General features: G+C 44.7%; 1 protein-coding gene and 1 pseudogene across 1 annotated transcript in view; one reads left to right on the top strand and one right to left on the bottom strand.

The window, feature by feature from the left end:
• Positions 1-2,107, bottom strand: part of LOC103258363 (zinc finger protein 841-like) — a 12,481-nt gene extending 10,374 nt beyond the window's left edge. The window contains exons 1-2 of the mRNA XM_021711344.1: positions 2,036-2,107; positions 1,170-1,298 (exon numbers count right to left, since the gene is read on the bottom strand). Of these exons, the coding sequence (XP_021567019.1) occupies positions 1,170-1,298; positions 2,036-2,069 (163 nt within the window). The 5' untranslated portion in view covers positions 2,070-2,107. The remainder of the gene's footprint in view (positions 1-1,169; positions 1,299-2,035) is intronic.
• A 5,770-nt stretch (positions 2,108-7,877) lies between these two features.
• LOC103258354 lies at positions 7,878-8,168 on the top strand (annotated as a pseudogene).
• The last annotated feature ends 8,919 nt before the right edge of the window (positions 8,169-17,087 follow it).

Raw genomic sequence — 17,087 nt, 5'->3', positions numbered from 1 at the left:
CATGCCACTGCACTCCAGTCTGGGCAACAGAGTGAGATTCCAACTCAAAAAAAAAAAAGTAATGTATCTTATATTCCAAAGTATAATCAATTTAATAGTATTTCTGCAATTAAGATAGTAACTTGATTTTTAAAATATATTCTCAAGATATCAGATATTTCCAATTTTAAGAATTGTAATAAATTTAACTGACAAACAAATACTTTAAAAGTAGAAATTCAGTCACATGAAACAGAAGTAAAAGGAATAACTAAAACTGTCTTATCAAAAGAAATATTCTGGAGCTTGTGTTAGTTTTAGGGGAACTGTTGCTGAGTTACACCATCTGCACTAAAGAAAATCTTGTAAAAGATGTAAAACAATATACATTCCCCACAAAACACTACCACAAATAGCAACATAAAACAAAGAGCACCAAGTATCCTTAAAAATATGAAACTGGGCCAGGCTCAGTGGCTCAGTCTGTAATCCCAGCACCTTGGGAGGCCGAGGTGAGTGGATTGCATGAGCCCATGGGTTTGAGACCCGTGTGGGCAACTTGGCGAGACCTCATCTCCACAATAAATCAAAACTAGCTAGGCATGGTAGCACAAGCCTGTAGTTCCAGCTACTGGGAAGGCTGAGGCATAAGGATCGCCGGAGCCCAGCAGGTCGAGGCTGCAGTGGCTGGGAGTGGCCACTGTACTCCAGTCTGGGTGACAGAGTGAGACTCCAACTCAAAAAAAAAAAATGAAACTGATCAAGAGATAAACGAAATCAAAGTTTATTTTCAAGATTATCCTGGGCAAGTTGGCAAGACCTCATCTCTACAATAAATCAAAAAATTAGCTGGGTATGGTGGCACGTGCCTATGCTTTTAGCTACTTGGAAGGCTGAGGCAGAAGGATCACTGGAGTCCAGCAGGTTGACGCTGGAGTGACTGTGAGTGTGACTCTGGGTGACAGAGTGAGACTCCAACTCAAACAAATAAATAAATTCCAAGTTTTTGGGGGTCCCCCCTCGTAAACTTTTACATGTCTAAAGGGCAGAGTGATAAGTAGAGAAGAAGACATTTATTTTCAGAACTCACAAGATATCATTTGTTTTTCCACAGAATTCTCCTACTTGTGAAGAGTTTCCCAAACCCTACTTAATGGTACAGCTTCCACTGTCCCCACCTGAGCTCTTACCTGAGTTAACTCCTTTGATCCATTCCCCCCTATTTGGTTTTCTTGCTATCTGCATTTGGCTCTCGACAGTCCAGGGCTCTTTCCCTTGCTCCAACATGGAGATAATATTCAGGTCAGAAAGAGAGATTCCTGCTTATAAAAAGAAAGGAACATGATGTGCTAGGGCCTTTCCAGAATCCCAACCCTACAATTAGGTAAAAGAGAGGACATGACAGATGGATCTAGAAAAAAATCTCACAACTCAACCACTGACTGTCTCTTTCTGAATGCTTAGAAAGCACTGTAAGACATCTAGCTCTCTTCCAAGAACTGCTGAATCAAAAGCACGGGGTAGAACACAGAGAACAGGCTATTTTAAAAGTCTTCCATACAGTTTTACGTACACTTTCATTTCTGAAACCAACATTGCTGTACAATGAAGGGGGCGGTTAAAGGCCAGATGATTCAATATGAAAGCTTTTCATTTGTGAATCAACAGGGCTTCAATCTCAGCCAAATAATATGGGGCTCCCAAGAGACACACAAGGGAGAAATACACCAGGGCAGCCAGACATGGTGGCTTATGCCTATAATCTTAGTGCTTTGAGAAGTTGATGCGGGAGGACTGCTTGAGGCCAGGAGTTTAAGATCAGCTTTATAAAATTTAAAATTAAAATATTAGTTGGGCATGGCAGTGCATGCCTGTAATCCTAGCTACTCAGGAGGCTACGGTGGGAGAATTCCTTGAGCCCAGAAGTTTAAGGCTGCAGTAAGCTATGGTCATACCACTACTCTCCAGCCTGAACAAAAGAGGGAGACTGTATTAAGAAAACAAAAACCACACATACACACAGGGCAGATCCCAACTGCAGGGAAGTTATTCTCACCCAGGGAGACTAGGTTCCTATAATTCTCCAACATCACGTCCCTGTACAAAACTTTCTGGGCAGAGTCCAGGCACTTCCACTCCTCTTCAGAGAATTCTATAGCCACATCCCTGAATGTCAAAGGTCCCTGAAATAAAAAACACATTTCAACAAGGTACAGTGAGGAGAGTTATTATCTTTATACAAAATGAGGAGAGAGCTGGGCTCGGTGGTTCAGCCTGTTATCCTGTTGGGAGGCTGAGGTGAGTGGATTGCCGAGCCCACGGGTTTGAGACCCGCCTGGGCAACTTGGCGAGACCTCATCTCTACAATAAATCAAAAAATCAGCCAGGCATGGTAGCGCATGCCTGCAGAAGGATCACCGGAGCCCAGCAGGTCGAGGCTGCATTGGCCGGGAGCGGCCACTGCACTCCAGTCTGGGCGACAGAGTGAGACTCCAACTCAAAAGAAAAAAAAAAATGAGGAGAGAACTGTAAGGATTGATTTGACTGGCGTATATGTTTTGACATATTCATGTAAGGCATTTGTGAGAAAGTCATCTGTCCTTAATTCTGGTTTGTTCTAAATTTAATGAGATTCCGATATCCTTTAAATCTGTGTGGATTTCTCATTTTTGTGGATAATATAAGAAATACAAGCTGGGCTGGGTGATCCAGCCTGTAATCCCAGCACTTTGGGAGGCTGAGGTAAGTGAATTGCCTGAGTCCGCGGGTTCGAGACCCGCCTGGGCAACTTGGCGAGACCTCATTTCTGCAATAAATCAAAAATTAGCCGGGTGTGGTAGCGCACACCTGTAGTTCCAGCTACTTGGAAGGCTGAGACGGAAGGATTGCTGGAGCCCAGCAGATCGAGGCTACAGTGACCGGGAGTGGCCACTACACTCCAGTCTGGGTGACAGAGTGAGACTCAAAAAAAAAAAAAAAAGAAAGAAATACACACATAAGAAATCAACATGGGCTATCTCTATACAAGTGTCAGATATTATGTTCGACACACTAAGTGATATGCAGCATCTAGATGAGCTAAAATACAAGTGGTGTCAGCAGAGAGGACAACGTCCACAGTGGCTTTAAAGAAAGGTTACAGGCCAAGCTCCGTGGCTCAACCTGTAATCCCAGCACTTTGGGAGGCCGAGGTGAGTGGATTGCCTGAGTCCGTGGGTTCGAGACCCACCTGGGTAACTTGGCAAGACCTCATCTCGACAATAAATCAAAAATTAGCCAGGCATGGTAGTGCAAGCGTGTAGTTCCAACTACTTGGAAGGCTGAGGTGGAAGAATTACCAGAGCCCAGCAGGTCGAGGCTGCAGTGACCGGGAGTGGCCGCTGCACTCCAGTCTGAGTGATAGAGTGAGACTCCAAGTCAAAAAAAAAAAGAAAGGTCACAAACAAAACTGTGATGATGACAGCAATAGCAATCAAAGACTGAAACTTATAACATTTCCACATTACTCCAAATCCATTACATGTTCTACCTTAAATAACAACATAGTAGCCCATGAGAGAAAGATCTGCTCCCATCTTACTAGGAGACACTCTAAAAAACTCACCTTAGCCGGGCTCGGTGGTTCAGCCTGTAATCCCGCGCCTTTGGGAGGCTGAGGTGAGTGGATTGCCTGAGCCCACAGGTTCGAGACCCACCTGGGCAGCGAGACCTCACCTCTACAATAAATCAAAAAATCAGCCAGGCGTGGTACCGCATGCCTGTAATTCCGGCTACTTGGAAGGCTGAGGTGGAAGGATCGCCGGAGCCCAGCAGATCGAGGCTGCGGTGGCCGGGAGCAGCCACTGCACTCCAGTCTGGGCGACAGAGTGAGACTCCAACAAAAAAAAAAAAAAAAAAAAAAACCTCACCTCAGATGAACAACCTGAAGGTGGCAGAAATATCAAGCCCCTGAACCAAGATGCCTGCAAATTAGAGTTAAACCAAAGGAATCAAACAATTAAATAATGGTTACAGTATGTCTTAGTCTCTCTGTACTACTAAAATAAAATAAGATACACTGAGTAATTGACAAAAAATAGAAATTGATTTCTCATGATTCTGCTGGCTGGGAAGCTCAAGATCAAAGTACCAGCAGGACTGATGTCTGGTGAGCTTTGCTCTCTGCTTCCAGTATGGTGCCTTACTGCCACACCCTCTGGAGGGGAGGAACACTGTGAACCCACATGGTGTAAGGAACAGATGGTGCAAAAAGCAGTGAACAAGCCCTTTTCTAAGTGCACCTAGTCCCACTGATAAGAGCCAGGCCTTCCTGATTCAATCTCCTTCTAAAGGAGATAATACTGTTGCATTAGGGTTTACATTTCAACATGGATTTTGGAGAGAAAAACACTCAACCCATAGCATTCTACCCTGACCCCTCCAAAATTCATGTATTTCTCACATACAAAATATATTCATTCCATCCCAATAGCCTCCAAAGTCTTAACTTGTTCTACTATCAATTCCAAAGTCTACAGTCTAGTGTCGTATCCAATTACAACCTAAACCAGATATGGGTGAGTCTCAAAGGTTTGTTTCATCCTAAGACAAACTGTTCTCCAGCTATTAACCTATGAAATTAAACAAGTTATGCGCTTCCAAAATACAATAGTGGTGCAGACATAGTTTAGACAGGAAAAAAGGGCTAACTGGTCCCATGTAAATCTGAAACCCAACAGGGTACACATATTAAGTGTTAAGGCTTGAGAATAGTCTTATTCGACTTGATGTCCCGCCTTCTAGACATCCTGGAATGAGATGGTTTTGCCCTAGTGGTTTTGCTGGCATGACCCTACATGGGAGTTTTCACATGTGTGGTCGAGTGCCTGAAGTGCTCTCAAGTTGGGATCACATACCAGTGACTTGGCAGTTCTGGGGTGCCAGGGGTATCCCTGCTCCCAAGAGCTCTACTAGACAGTGCTTTAATAGGGACTGTGTGAGATGGCCCCACCTCCATGGCATAACTATGCATACCCTGATGAGGACCATTGGAGGTAGTTGCAACCCCAAGGCTCCATTGGGCACTGCCCTAGTGGGGACTTACTGTGGCCATTCCACCCTGTGATATATCTCTGCCTAGGCTCTCTGACTATGTGACATTCTTTGAAATCCAGGTGAAAGCAGTCATGCCTCCATAGCTCATGCCCTCTGCACACTTGCAATATGTACTACATGGATGACACCAAGGTTTACACCTTGTGCTCTCTGGAGTGGTGGCTAGGGCCACACCTGAGCCCACTTGAGCCACAGCTGGGATAGCTGAGAAGCACTGCTCCAATATACAGAGATTACAGATTTGAGGTAGTTGAGTTCCAAGATCCAAAGGACACTCTTCCTTGAAATTTTTCTGCCCTCAAGACCCTGACATTCTGGACTTATAACGGGCATGGCAGCCTCAAAAGGATCCAAAATGCCTTTGGAGTATTCTCCCCATTGTCTTAATAAACAGCATCTGGGATTCCTTCTATCCATACTAATCTCTTTATCAAAGGTCTCTTGGCTACACCCTTGGTTTTCTCTCTTAAACACACTTTTTTTATCCTTTACATAACCAGGCTGAGAATTTTTTCAAATCTTTAAATTCTGCTTCACCTTTGATGATAAATTGTGTCTTTAACACATTTCTCTTTTTAAATTTTACTATAAATAGTTAAGAGAGGGCACGCAGCAATCTGAACAATTTGCTTAGAGATTTTCTTTCTGTCAAATATCCTAGTTCATCACTCTTACATTTGGCTTTCCACAAAGTACATGGACATAATTCAGCCAAATTCTTTGCCACTTTGATACAAGGGTAGCCTTTCCTCCAGTTTCCAATAAGATAGTCTTCATTTCCATATAGGACCTCATCAGAATTGCCTTTACTATCCATATTTCTACCAACGTTCTAATTACAACCACTTTGATTATCTCTAAAACTAATGATTTCTCTACAGTTCTCTTCTTCTTCTAAGCCCTCAGCAGAAATGGCCCTTAATGCTCTGCTCTTGGCTTTTTCCAGAATTCATTTTAAAAATGTTCTAGCTTCCAGTTGTTACCCAATTCCAAAACCACTTCCACATTTTTAGGTATTTGTTATAGCAACACTCCACTTCTGGCACCAATTTCTATCTTGGTTTGTTTGTGCTGCTATATCAACATATCTTAGACTAAGTAATTTGTAAAAAAACAGAAATTTATTTCTCATAGTTCTGTAGACAGGAAAGTCCAAGATGAAGGGCACCAGTAGGTTGGTTGTCTGGTGAGAACTCCACTCCCTGGTTCCAAGATGGTGCCTGCTGCTGAGTCCTTTGGGGACAGGGATTAATTCTGGGCCCTCACGTCATGGAAGGAAGAAGGAAAAGAGAACACTCCCTTTAGCCTGAAGCTCTTTTTCTTTTTTTTTTTTTGAGTTGGAGTCTCACTCTGTCATCCAGACTAGAGTGCAGTGGCCACTCCCGGTCACTGCAGCCTCAACCTGCTGGGCTCAGGCGATCCTTCCGCCTCAGCCTTCCAAGTAGCCGGAATTACAGGCATTCGCTACCACACTCGGCTGATTTTTTTATTTATTGTAGAGATGAATTCTCGCTGCCCAGGCGGGTCTCGAACCCGCGGGCTCAGGCAATCCACTCACGTCAGCCTCCCAAAGGCGCGAGATTACAGGCTGAGCCACTGAGCCCGGCCTGAAGCTCTTTTATAAGAAGGCTCATCACATTCACAAGGGCAGAGCACTCACCTAATCACCTCCCAATGGCCCCACCTCTTAATTCTGTTGCATCAGTGATTAAGTTTCTACATGAATACTGGAGAGGACACCAATATTTAAACCATAGCATGAGAAGTATGTTGACAGAGGATTACCTGAACAAACTTGAAACAAATTTAAGGATAACAACATGGAATTGCATAAAAGGTCATTAATATATGCACACACATGTAGGCACAAAATACATTACTATGCATACAACTATTTAACTGATTTATGTGACAGTGCAGAAAAAATTTGAAGCCATAAAAACATGTGAGACATAATTTAAACTATTAAGTAATAAACTTAATTTATGAAATGTTAGCTGGGCTCCGTGGCTCAGCCTGTAATCCCATGCTTTGGGAGGCTGAGGTGAGTGGATTGCCTGAGCCTGCAGGTTCGAGACCCACCTGGGCAACTTGGCGAGACCTCATCTCTACAATAAATCAAAAAATTAGCCGGGCGTGGTAGTGCATGCCTGTAGTCCCAGCTACTTGGAAGACTGAGGTGGAAGGATCGTCGGAGCCCAGCAGGTTGAGGCTGCGGTGGCCGGGAGCGGCCACTGCACTCCAGTCTGGGCAACAGAGTGACACTCCAACTCAAAAAAAAAAAAAAGTATAAAATGTTGATGTATTTTTTAGAAAAACCACGAACTTGTGCGTCTATGCATTAATGTATACATACACTTAAATTAACTGAAATAAGAGGAATTATCTCTCAGTGAAATATTCTTTGGAGTATTTTAAAAATAATTATTCTCAAGCACATGTATTTCAGTATGCTTAAGACATTAAAAATGTATAACTTGTACTTCATTTTGTTTGCAAACAGTATTCAAATTAGGCTTTAAGAAAAGTACAGAATTTTAAAAAACACAAAAACTTCAGCAATATTCTCTACTAAATGCCTATATTTAAAAATATAAGTGAGGGAGGGGGAGTGGGGCGCAGGAAGAGAGGGAGGAGTCGGGGTGGGAGAGCCCTGCCAAGCGCCCGCCCAGACTCCTCCCGGCCCGCGCCTTCTCCGGTGCGCATCGCCCCACGTACCAAGGCGCGCTCCTCACTGCCCGGTCCCCGCACGCCCAGCGTCTGCGCCGTGCCCCACCGCCAAGGCATCAACAGACCTCACCAAAATGCCACCTCAAATGGAACATGCCATGGAAACCATGTTTACATTCCACAAATTTGCTGGGGATAAAGGCTACTTAACAAAGGAAGATCTGAGAGTACTCACGGAAAAGGAGTTCCCTGGGTTTTTGGAAAATCAGAAAAACCCACTGGCCGTGGACAAAATAATGAAGGGACTGGACCAATGCCGAGACGGCATAGTGGGCTTCCAGAGCTTCTTTTTGCTCATCGCTGGCCTCACCATTACATGCAACGACTATTTTGTAGTACACATGAAACAGAAGGGAAAGAAGTAGACAGAAGCGAGCAATGCCTCCCACCCTGCTAAGAATTATCCCACAGGGTCACTGAAGGAATCTGCCCAAAGCTTCCCCCTGTATAAGGATTCTGTGAGCAGATCAGAACCCTTAGAAAATGTACAAACAAAATCCAACTCCCATGTGACAAGCAGAGAAGACAAGTTCATTGAAGGCCAGATAAGTTTTTGATTTTTATATTGTTTGCACCCTCTTGCCCTCGATAAATAAAGTCCTTTTTTAGTTCTGAAAAAATATATACATAAGTGTAATTTTATCTATTTAAATTTAGATACTTATGCATTAACAAAAACAAATGGGGTTTATTTGTTTTCTATAGTGAAGATGGCATCTACAGAAGCAACCACTGTGACATTCTTTATAACAGTGAAAAATTGTAAAAGACTCATACGTCTTCACTTAGAAATCACTCCAAAGAGGTCAAGAGAATAAGCTATTTATGACCAGGTGCTCACACCTGTAATCCCAGCACTTTGAGAGGCCAAGGCAGGAGGATTGCTTAAGTCCATGAGTTCCAGACCAGCCTAGAGAACATAGCAAGACCTCATCTCTACAAAAAATAAAAAAAACTAGCTGGGTATGGTGGCATATGCCTGTAGTCTCAGCTATTCAGGAGGCTAAGGCAGGAGAAACGCATGAGCCCAGAAGGTCATGGTTGCAGTGAGCCATGATCGTAGTACTGCACTCTAGCCTGGACTCTGACTCAAAACAACAACAAAAATGACTCATATTTATAATATTAACATGAAAACATGTAAATTTCAAAAAAAAAAAAAACCCTACAAAATAAAACATCACGTCACCAAATAATTTTTCTCAAAAACATCAATGACATGTAAATGCATCTTAACACCTTGCACTGACTTGCCACAGGGCTGACAACAGTAGCTATTCATATAGAAATCAGGAATGGTGGAAAATGTGACAGGGAAGGGGACATTGGGTTCCTCCAGTTTTGGCAACTGAAAGATTACTTCCTCAGGATGGTACATTTCCTATTTTGCTAGATCTGGCAAGATTCCCCCACTTCTCCCAGATGCAAAGGTACCCTCTCCCAACATCACATGAGAGTTCCCACTCATTTAAACAAAACTTACTATTATGTTCTTCTTACATTTTGAGACTCTGGGGAAAAAGACAATCCTTTGTCCATTTTCCAATTTCTTGGGAATATGAGTAGGTTTCATTATTTTGCAGAAATTTATATAAAAATTTTTCATTCTTTGCTGAATATCCTTTCCTTTGAATGTATTAAGATCTATTTTACATTCTGCAGTTTATCTTTTTTTTTTTTTTTAATTGGAGTCTCACTCTGTCGCCCAAACTGGAGTGCAGTGGCACACTCATGGCCACTGCAGCCTCGACCTGCTGGGCTCAGGTGATCCTTCTGCCTCAGTCTTACAGGTAGTTGGAACCACAGGCATGTACCATGACGCCCAGTTGATTTTTTGATTTACTGTAAAGACAAGGTCTTGCCATGCTGCTTAAGCTGGTCTCAAACCTCAGGTAATCCTCTTACCTCCACCTGGGATTAAAGGCGTGAACTACTGTTTAACCAGCTTGCAGTTTAACTTACACATGATTTGATGTCCTTTTTTTAGGTGACAATACTATTTTTCTTTTTTTTCTTTTTTTTTTTTTTGAGTTGGAGTCTCACTCGGTTGCCCAGACTGGAGTGCAGTGGCCACTACCGGCCACCGCAGCCTCGACCTGCTGGGCTCTGCGATCCTTCCACCTCAGCCTTCCAAGTAGCTGGGAACTACAGGCGCACGCTACCACGCCTGGCTAGTTTTTTGATTTATTGTAGAGATGAGGTCTTGCCAAGTTGCCCGGGCGGGTCTCAAACCCCGCGGGCTCAGACAATCCACTCACCTCAGCCTCCCAAAGCGCTGGGAATACAGGCTGAGCCACCGAGCCTGGCAGGTGATAATACTTTTAAGTGTGAAACCAAAAGATTTTCTTGATGCCCCCTTTTTGCGTTTTACATTTTATTGTTTATATTTAAGGCATACAACATGCTATAGTATAGATAGTAAAAAAAAAGTCACTAGAATTTAACAAATTAAGATATCTATCATCTCACACAGTTATCTATATCTTCTTGTTTCTATAGCAAGAGGAAAGAGCAGCTAAAATCTCATCTAGCATTAATCCCATATATAATAAAATTTTACCATGTATAGTCTTCATGTTGCACATACATCTGAGTATCTAAGCTCCATCTCTGCTTGGACTTTTACCACAAAACAAATATACATATCATGCGATGTTTAAAATAAATGTAATATTTAATAATAATTGGCAGTATGAAAATCTGGCTCCATCTTCTGATAATGAAAAAGTTCTGAAGGCCGGGCGTGGTGGCTCAGGCTGTAATCCCAGCACTTTGGGAGGCCAAGGCAAGTGGATTGCCTGAGCCCACAGGTTCGAGACCCACCTGGGCAACTTGGCAAGATCGCGTCTCAACAACAAATCAAAAAATTAGCCAGGTGCAGTGGCGTATGCTTGTAGTTCCAGCTACTTGGAAGGCTGAGGCGGAAGGATTGCTGGAGCCCAGCAGGTCGAGGCTGCGGTAGCCAGGAGCATGCCACTGCACCCTAGTCTGAGCAACAGAGTGAGACTTTAACTCAAATTAAAAAAAAAAGAAATATAGTGACACACAGGTTTAGGTTCAATGTAATATAAATGTAATATGAAATCAGGCAGAAAAGATATCCCCTTAAAGGTCTCCTTTTCCATATTTTACCAGATACTTGTGCACATGAATATATGACTTCCACATGCAGCTCCTCTAACCCTGGTCTACAGAGCTGATGGTGCACGACGTGGCCCCTTAACAACCCTGCTGCCCAACAGCACTCACAGCATGGGGCCCACACCCAGTCTCCATCCACATGTGGGTGTAAGCCCTTCCCAGGACCATGACCAATGGAGCCTCCCCATAAGTTCATGTCACTGGGTCACGGGGAGACGAAATCTAAGTGGAGACGAGAAGGACTGAAGGAAGGCAGGGGTGAGTGCGAGCCCACATTGGGCAGGATGTTTCAGACTCAGAGATGCGTAACTCCAACACCTGGTATTTCAGAACACAAGGAAACAGAACAACCCAAGTCACTTTACCAGACTAAGAGACATTCCTGAATCCTTTTCTTTTCTCTTCCTCATCTTCTGAGCATCATTCTCATGTAACATGAGTCTTTAGAAGTCAAACCTGAAAGTCAAAAATATGTTGTTCAATGCTTGTAAACAACTCATTCCTTTCTGTGCCACCATTGAACACACAGGGAAGACTTCACCATGTGGAAAGACAGGCCTCTGCTGCCCACAGTACTAGGTGGAACACAGGGACAAAAACTCTTATATAACACAAAGACCAAGTGAGGCCTGACCCCTTTCTTCAGAACCTGCTCCTCTCCTGGTGACACCTGCACACTTGTTGCAGCAGCGGGGAGCTGGGCTGGACAGGCTCCCTCCCTGACCAAATCCCATGCAAAGCACAGCTCCCCTAGCCTCTCTGTGGATCACAGGCTGACTCAGCCCTCAGAAATGGAGGACACAGGGTCTTAGTGCTCAGTGCTGGATACAGATTAGAATCAACTTGGCATCTTAAAACATAATGGAGGCTGGGCCTCACCCTGACTATTGGGAGGGGAATCTTGGGTAAGAACTCTAATGTGAAGCCAGGGTTGAACTCCACTCAGGGGACAGCCCAGCACACCTCCCACCTGCTGGCTGTTATGGAGTGAGTTATCTCAGTGGAAGATAGGTCGATAACAAGTTCTAATGTTGACATTTGGGAAGAATTCACAAACAGATACACAGAAAAGCAAGACAAGAAAGTAGCTTTATTAAGCAAAGAATAGTACACAAGAGAGGAGAGCGAGCAGAAACAGCCTACAGAAGCTGCTGCGTCTGCCTCCAACTATTGTTGAGCTAAAACTTTTATTCTTAGGGCTGCCCAGAAGTGGGCGGGTTTTTCCTAGAAATGGTTGTGTGACAGAGAGGGGCTAAAAACAGTTAAAATTAGTCCTTTTAAAAATGAACAGGTGGCCTGGCCTCGGTGGCTCAGCCTGTAATCCCAGCACTTTGGGAGGCTGAGGCAAGGGGACTGCCTGAGCCAGAGGGTTTGAGACCCACCCAGGCAACTTGGCAAGACCTCATCTCTACAATAAATAAAAAATTAGTCAGGTGTGGTAGCACGTAACTGTAGTTCCAGCTACTTGGAAGGCTGAGGCAGAAGGATCGCCAGAGCCCAGCAGGTCGAGGGTGCAGTGGCCGGGAGCGTGCCACTGCACTCTAGTCTTGGCAACAGAGTGAGACTCCAACTCAAGAAAAAAAATATATTTTTTTAAATCAACAGGCAAGCTCCAGACATGAGATGTGAGAAAATAAAATAGTCAAAGGTCACTTTCCTGGAAATGCAAGATAGTAATCCATTCAGAACCTTACACCCACATCCTCTCTCTGTGAAGTTACCAGTTTACAACCCCTGCTTGTCATGTGTAGCCTGGAGACAATCTGTTCTTTGAAAATCTGTTTTTGCTGAATACCACCTTGTAAATTTCAAAGAAAAATGTATAGCCATACAACCCGATCCCCTTCCTTACCTAAACTAACAGATAAAACCCCTCTTCTCTTTCTCTGGGTTGCTCAGCCTTGGAGCATTAGCCCACTGAGTCCGGCCGTGCACTAATAAACCGATACTTCCTAAAATAGCCTCAGTGTCAAGGTCTCTCTGTTTTCCCCACAACAGGTGGCCTTAGGGTTGGGTTACTGTTACTCCTCCCTCATGTCAGGCAGGGAAGTTTTAGACCTTATAGGGTCAGACCAATATTGTCATGGCATCAGGGTAATGATGGGAGTGGGAAGTTCTCCTAGGGTAATTCTATGCTAATAGTATTCCAATGAAGGAAAAAGTAGGTCATGGTTACCTCAGGTCAACTTTGGCTACTGCCACATGATGGAGGTCTCTAAGCGAGTTCCTGCCTACAGTGCTGTAGGTATATGGTATCTGATAACAACCTAACAGTTAGGTAGGTATGAAGTACCCTATATTAGGCTGCTTGCTTGCAAGTGTGGTTCTGCACCAGCTACTGCAGACATGAGCTTGAAAATTTCTCTTTTTTTTTGAGTTGGAGTCTCACTCTGTTGCCCAGATGAGTGCAGTGGCCGCTCCCGGCCACCGCAGCCTCGACCTGCGAGGCTCCGCGATCCTTCCACCTCAGCCTTCCAAGTAGCCGGAATTACAGGTGCGCGCTACCACGCCCGGCTAATTTTTTGATTTATTGTAGAGATGAGGTCTCACCTGCCCAGGCGGGTCTCAAACCCGCGGGCTCAGGCAATCCACTCACCTCAGCCTCCCAAAGGCATGAGATTACAGGCTGAGCACCAAGCCTGGCTACTTGGAAATTTCTTACAGCCTTGAAGCTTTTCCCAGTCTAACCTGCCTTCTCTACCAGCTCTGCTTTCCCCTTGGGGTCTTGCTGTCACCAGTATCCAGACAGTGGAAGGTAAAAGAACAAAAAGAAACACACAGAGCAGCCATTAAGGACCAAAGGAGGGGGGTAAGGGTGTGTCTAGAATTTCAAATGGGGAAAGGGGTGGATCACAGAAGTCCCATTGAGAAGGTGATATCAGAACAAAGACCTGGGAAAAGAAGGGTGTCTGCACCTGCAGCTGAGGGGCCAGGGAGTTGTAGGCAGAGGGACAGCCCAAGTGAAGACCCTGAGGCAGGAGCAACCTCAACCCCAGGAAAAGCAGAGAGGCCTGTGTGGCTGGAGCAGAGTGAGGACACAAGAGGAGATGAGGTCAGCGAGGTCCTGGGGGAGCAGATCAGGGAGGGCCAGAGGCTTCAAACATTTTTCTTTCACAGCTCAAGAATTTTAGAAACTATGTTATTCCTCACCTGTTTTAAGTAAGTATGTATGAACTTAGATGAACCTGAAAAATAAGACAGACACAGAATGACAGATACTGCAGGATCTCACTTATATGTAGAATCTAAAAAAGTCCAACTCATAGTAACAGTAGAATAGTAGCTGCCAAGGGCTGGTGGGTGGGGGAAATGGAGAAATGTTGGTCAAAGGGTACAAACTTTCAGTTATAAAATGGAGTTATGGTGAATCTAATGTATAGCGTGGTGACTACAGCTAATAATACTGTACTGTATACTTGAAATTTGCTGATAGTATAGATCTTAAATGTTCTCATCACACCCACACAACACACACAAACAAAAAGTAACTATGGGTCGAGCTTGGTGGCTCAGCCTATAACCCCAGCACTTTGGGAGGCCGAGGTGAGTGGACTGCCTGAGCCCGCAGGTTCGAGACCCACTCAGGCAATTTGGCGAGACCTCGGCTCTACAATAAATAAAAAATTAGCCGGGCATGGTGGCGCGCACCTGTAGTTCGGTTACGTGGAAGGATGAGGTGGAAGGATCGCCAGAGCCCAGCAGGTCGAGGCTGCAGTGGCCAGGAACGTGCCACTGTACTCCAGTCTGGGTGACAGAGTGAGGTTCCAACTCAAAAAATAAATAAATATATAAATAAATAAAATTACCAGGGTATACACTTTAAATATATACAATTTTTGTTTGTTAATCATACCTCAATAAAGCTGGAAGAATCACGTAACAATTTGGAAAGTTTTTTGAAAAAACCAAATGAATTATGGGGTCAAATTTTTAAAAATGAAAATACCTAATATTTGGAAATGAATGACACTAGCTGATTGTAAGATGCCACCAGATAATATTTCAGAAGTTAGTAATTATTTATAGAAAAGCAGAAATTAAGCTGGGCTCGGTGGCTCAGCCTATAATCCCAGCGCTTTGGGAGGCTGAGGTGAGTGAATTGCCTGAGCCCGTGGGTTCGAGATCTGCCTGGGCAACTGGGCGAGACCTCATCTCTACAATAAATCAAAAATTAGTCGGGCGTGCTAGCACACGCCTGTAGTTCCAGCTAATCAGAAGGCTGAGGCGGAAGGATCGCCAGAGCTCAGCAGGTCGAGGCTGCGGTGGCTGGGAGCGGCCACTGCACTCCAGTCTGGGTGACAGAGTTAGACTCCAATTCAAAAAAGAAAAAAAGAAAAGCAGAAATTGAATAAACTAAAATTTATCTCAGGCTTCCAAAAGAATGAATTCAATATAAAAGAACTTCAAAGAAAATAAGTAAAATCTACTACAAAAAAATAGCAAGACTTACATTTTCTCACCCCATTTCTTACCCCCTCCGGTCCCAACCCCATTCAACTCACTGCCTTCTAGTTAATTGGGGATTCCAGATATCTTCTGATACAAATAAACACAAAATGTACAAGGCTTACAGAAAGGTGTCTTGTACCTTTCATCCTCTAATACACAATTTAAAGAAACAAGTTTTAAATTTGATTATAAAGTCACAAATCAATACATTACAACTTAACCATCCACATCCAATCAGTTCATCATTCATCTTGATGCCATTCCCCCTCCTTCACTACTTTCTCTTTCACATTATGCAATCACTGACTTTTTTTTCTTTCCTTTGTTTTCTCCCTAGGTTTCTAAAAATGTTGTTTCTCTCTCCACTCCTGCTGTTTCTCCCTTCTCTGTTCCTTCACTTCCACCTGTTCTGCTCCACAATGGCAAGAGGTTTCAACTCTTGTTGCCCTTTCTCCTCAATCTTTTTGACTGTCTCCAATATCCATGTATTTCTGCCCCTTCTATCCCCATTTCCACTAGTCCTCTGCCCCCCCGGTTACATTCCCTCATTCCTGTATTTTTTTTTTTTTTTTTTTTTTTGAGTTAGAGTCTCGTTCTGTCGCCCAGGCTGGAGTGCAGTGGCACGCTCACGGCCACCCCAGCGTCCACCTGCTGGGCTCAGTAGATCCTTCCGCCTCAGCCTTCCAAGCAGCTGGAACGACAGGTGTGCGCCACCACACGCGGCTAATTTTTTATTTATTGTAGAGATGAGGGCTCGCCAGGTTGCCCAGGCTGGTTGCGAGCCCGTAAACTCCGGCAATCCACTCACCTCGGCCTCCCAAAGTGCTGGGATTACAGGGTGAGCCACCGAGCTCCGGCCCCTCTCTCACTCTTTCTGTCTCTTTGCAAGACCCTACCTCACCATCCAGTTTGCCGTGTATTTCTGGTTCTCCCTCATTTTTTTCACCTCAGTTTTCCTATGTCTGCACCGTTGCTCTCGGTCTGTCTTTCTGGTCCTTCTCACCCCTACCTAGAAGGAGGGGGATGGAGTAAAATGCCCACCTCCCGAGAGGGTGTGTGTTACCGTAGGGGGGTAGAATTTGGAAAGGAAGGACAATGAGTGTCACAAGGCGGGCTCAGGTCACCTCCCTCAACGTGGGGACAGGAAAAGGGGTGACTGTGAAGGGAAAAAAACCCGGCCTGAGGAGGACACGAGATGGTGGGCGACGGTATCTCGGAGGGAGGGTCTGCAGAATCCCAGGGCCGGGGAGAGAAAGCGGGGGCCGAGAAGGACGAGGCTTGGGGGTCGCGATGGGCGTGAATCCACCTCGCCGGTGAGTACGGCTCTGCAAGGCGTGGGGCGGGAGGAGAGGTCAGGAAAGGGTCTTAAAAGCAGGAAAATGATGTGAACGGCGGTGTCTGCATGGTCATCAGGCAGAAAAACTGGGAGCACGCAATAGCCTCAGAGAGATTAAAAGCCGAAAGGGAAGCAATTCCCAATTTACCTGGGGGAGAAGGGGCTGCTGCGGTTATTTTAAGGTCCGTAGCGATCCCCAGATCCCGGGAACGGAGCACGTAGGACTGACAAGTACAGGATTGATGAATCTAGATAGAAGGAAACTCACACCTCGCCACGTGACTGCTCCACGCGAAATGCTTCCAGGTCTGCAAGAAACTGCGCGAGAGGAAAGATAGGGCAGCATCTGGGGCGGGGC

This window comes from Carlito syrichta, unplaced genomic scaffold (genome assembly GCF_000164805.1).
Source record: "Carlito syrichta isolate Samal-C Ts95f unplaced genomic scaffold, Tarsius_syrichta-2.0.1 Scaffold302083, whole genome shotgun sequence".
NCBI lineage: Eukaryota > Metazoa > Chordata > Mammalia > Primates > Tarsiidae > Carlito > Carlito syrichta.
This window is presented reverse-complemented; position numbering and strand designations above follow the sequence as displayed.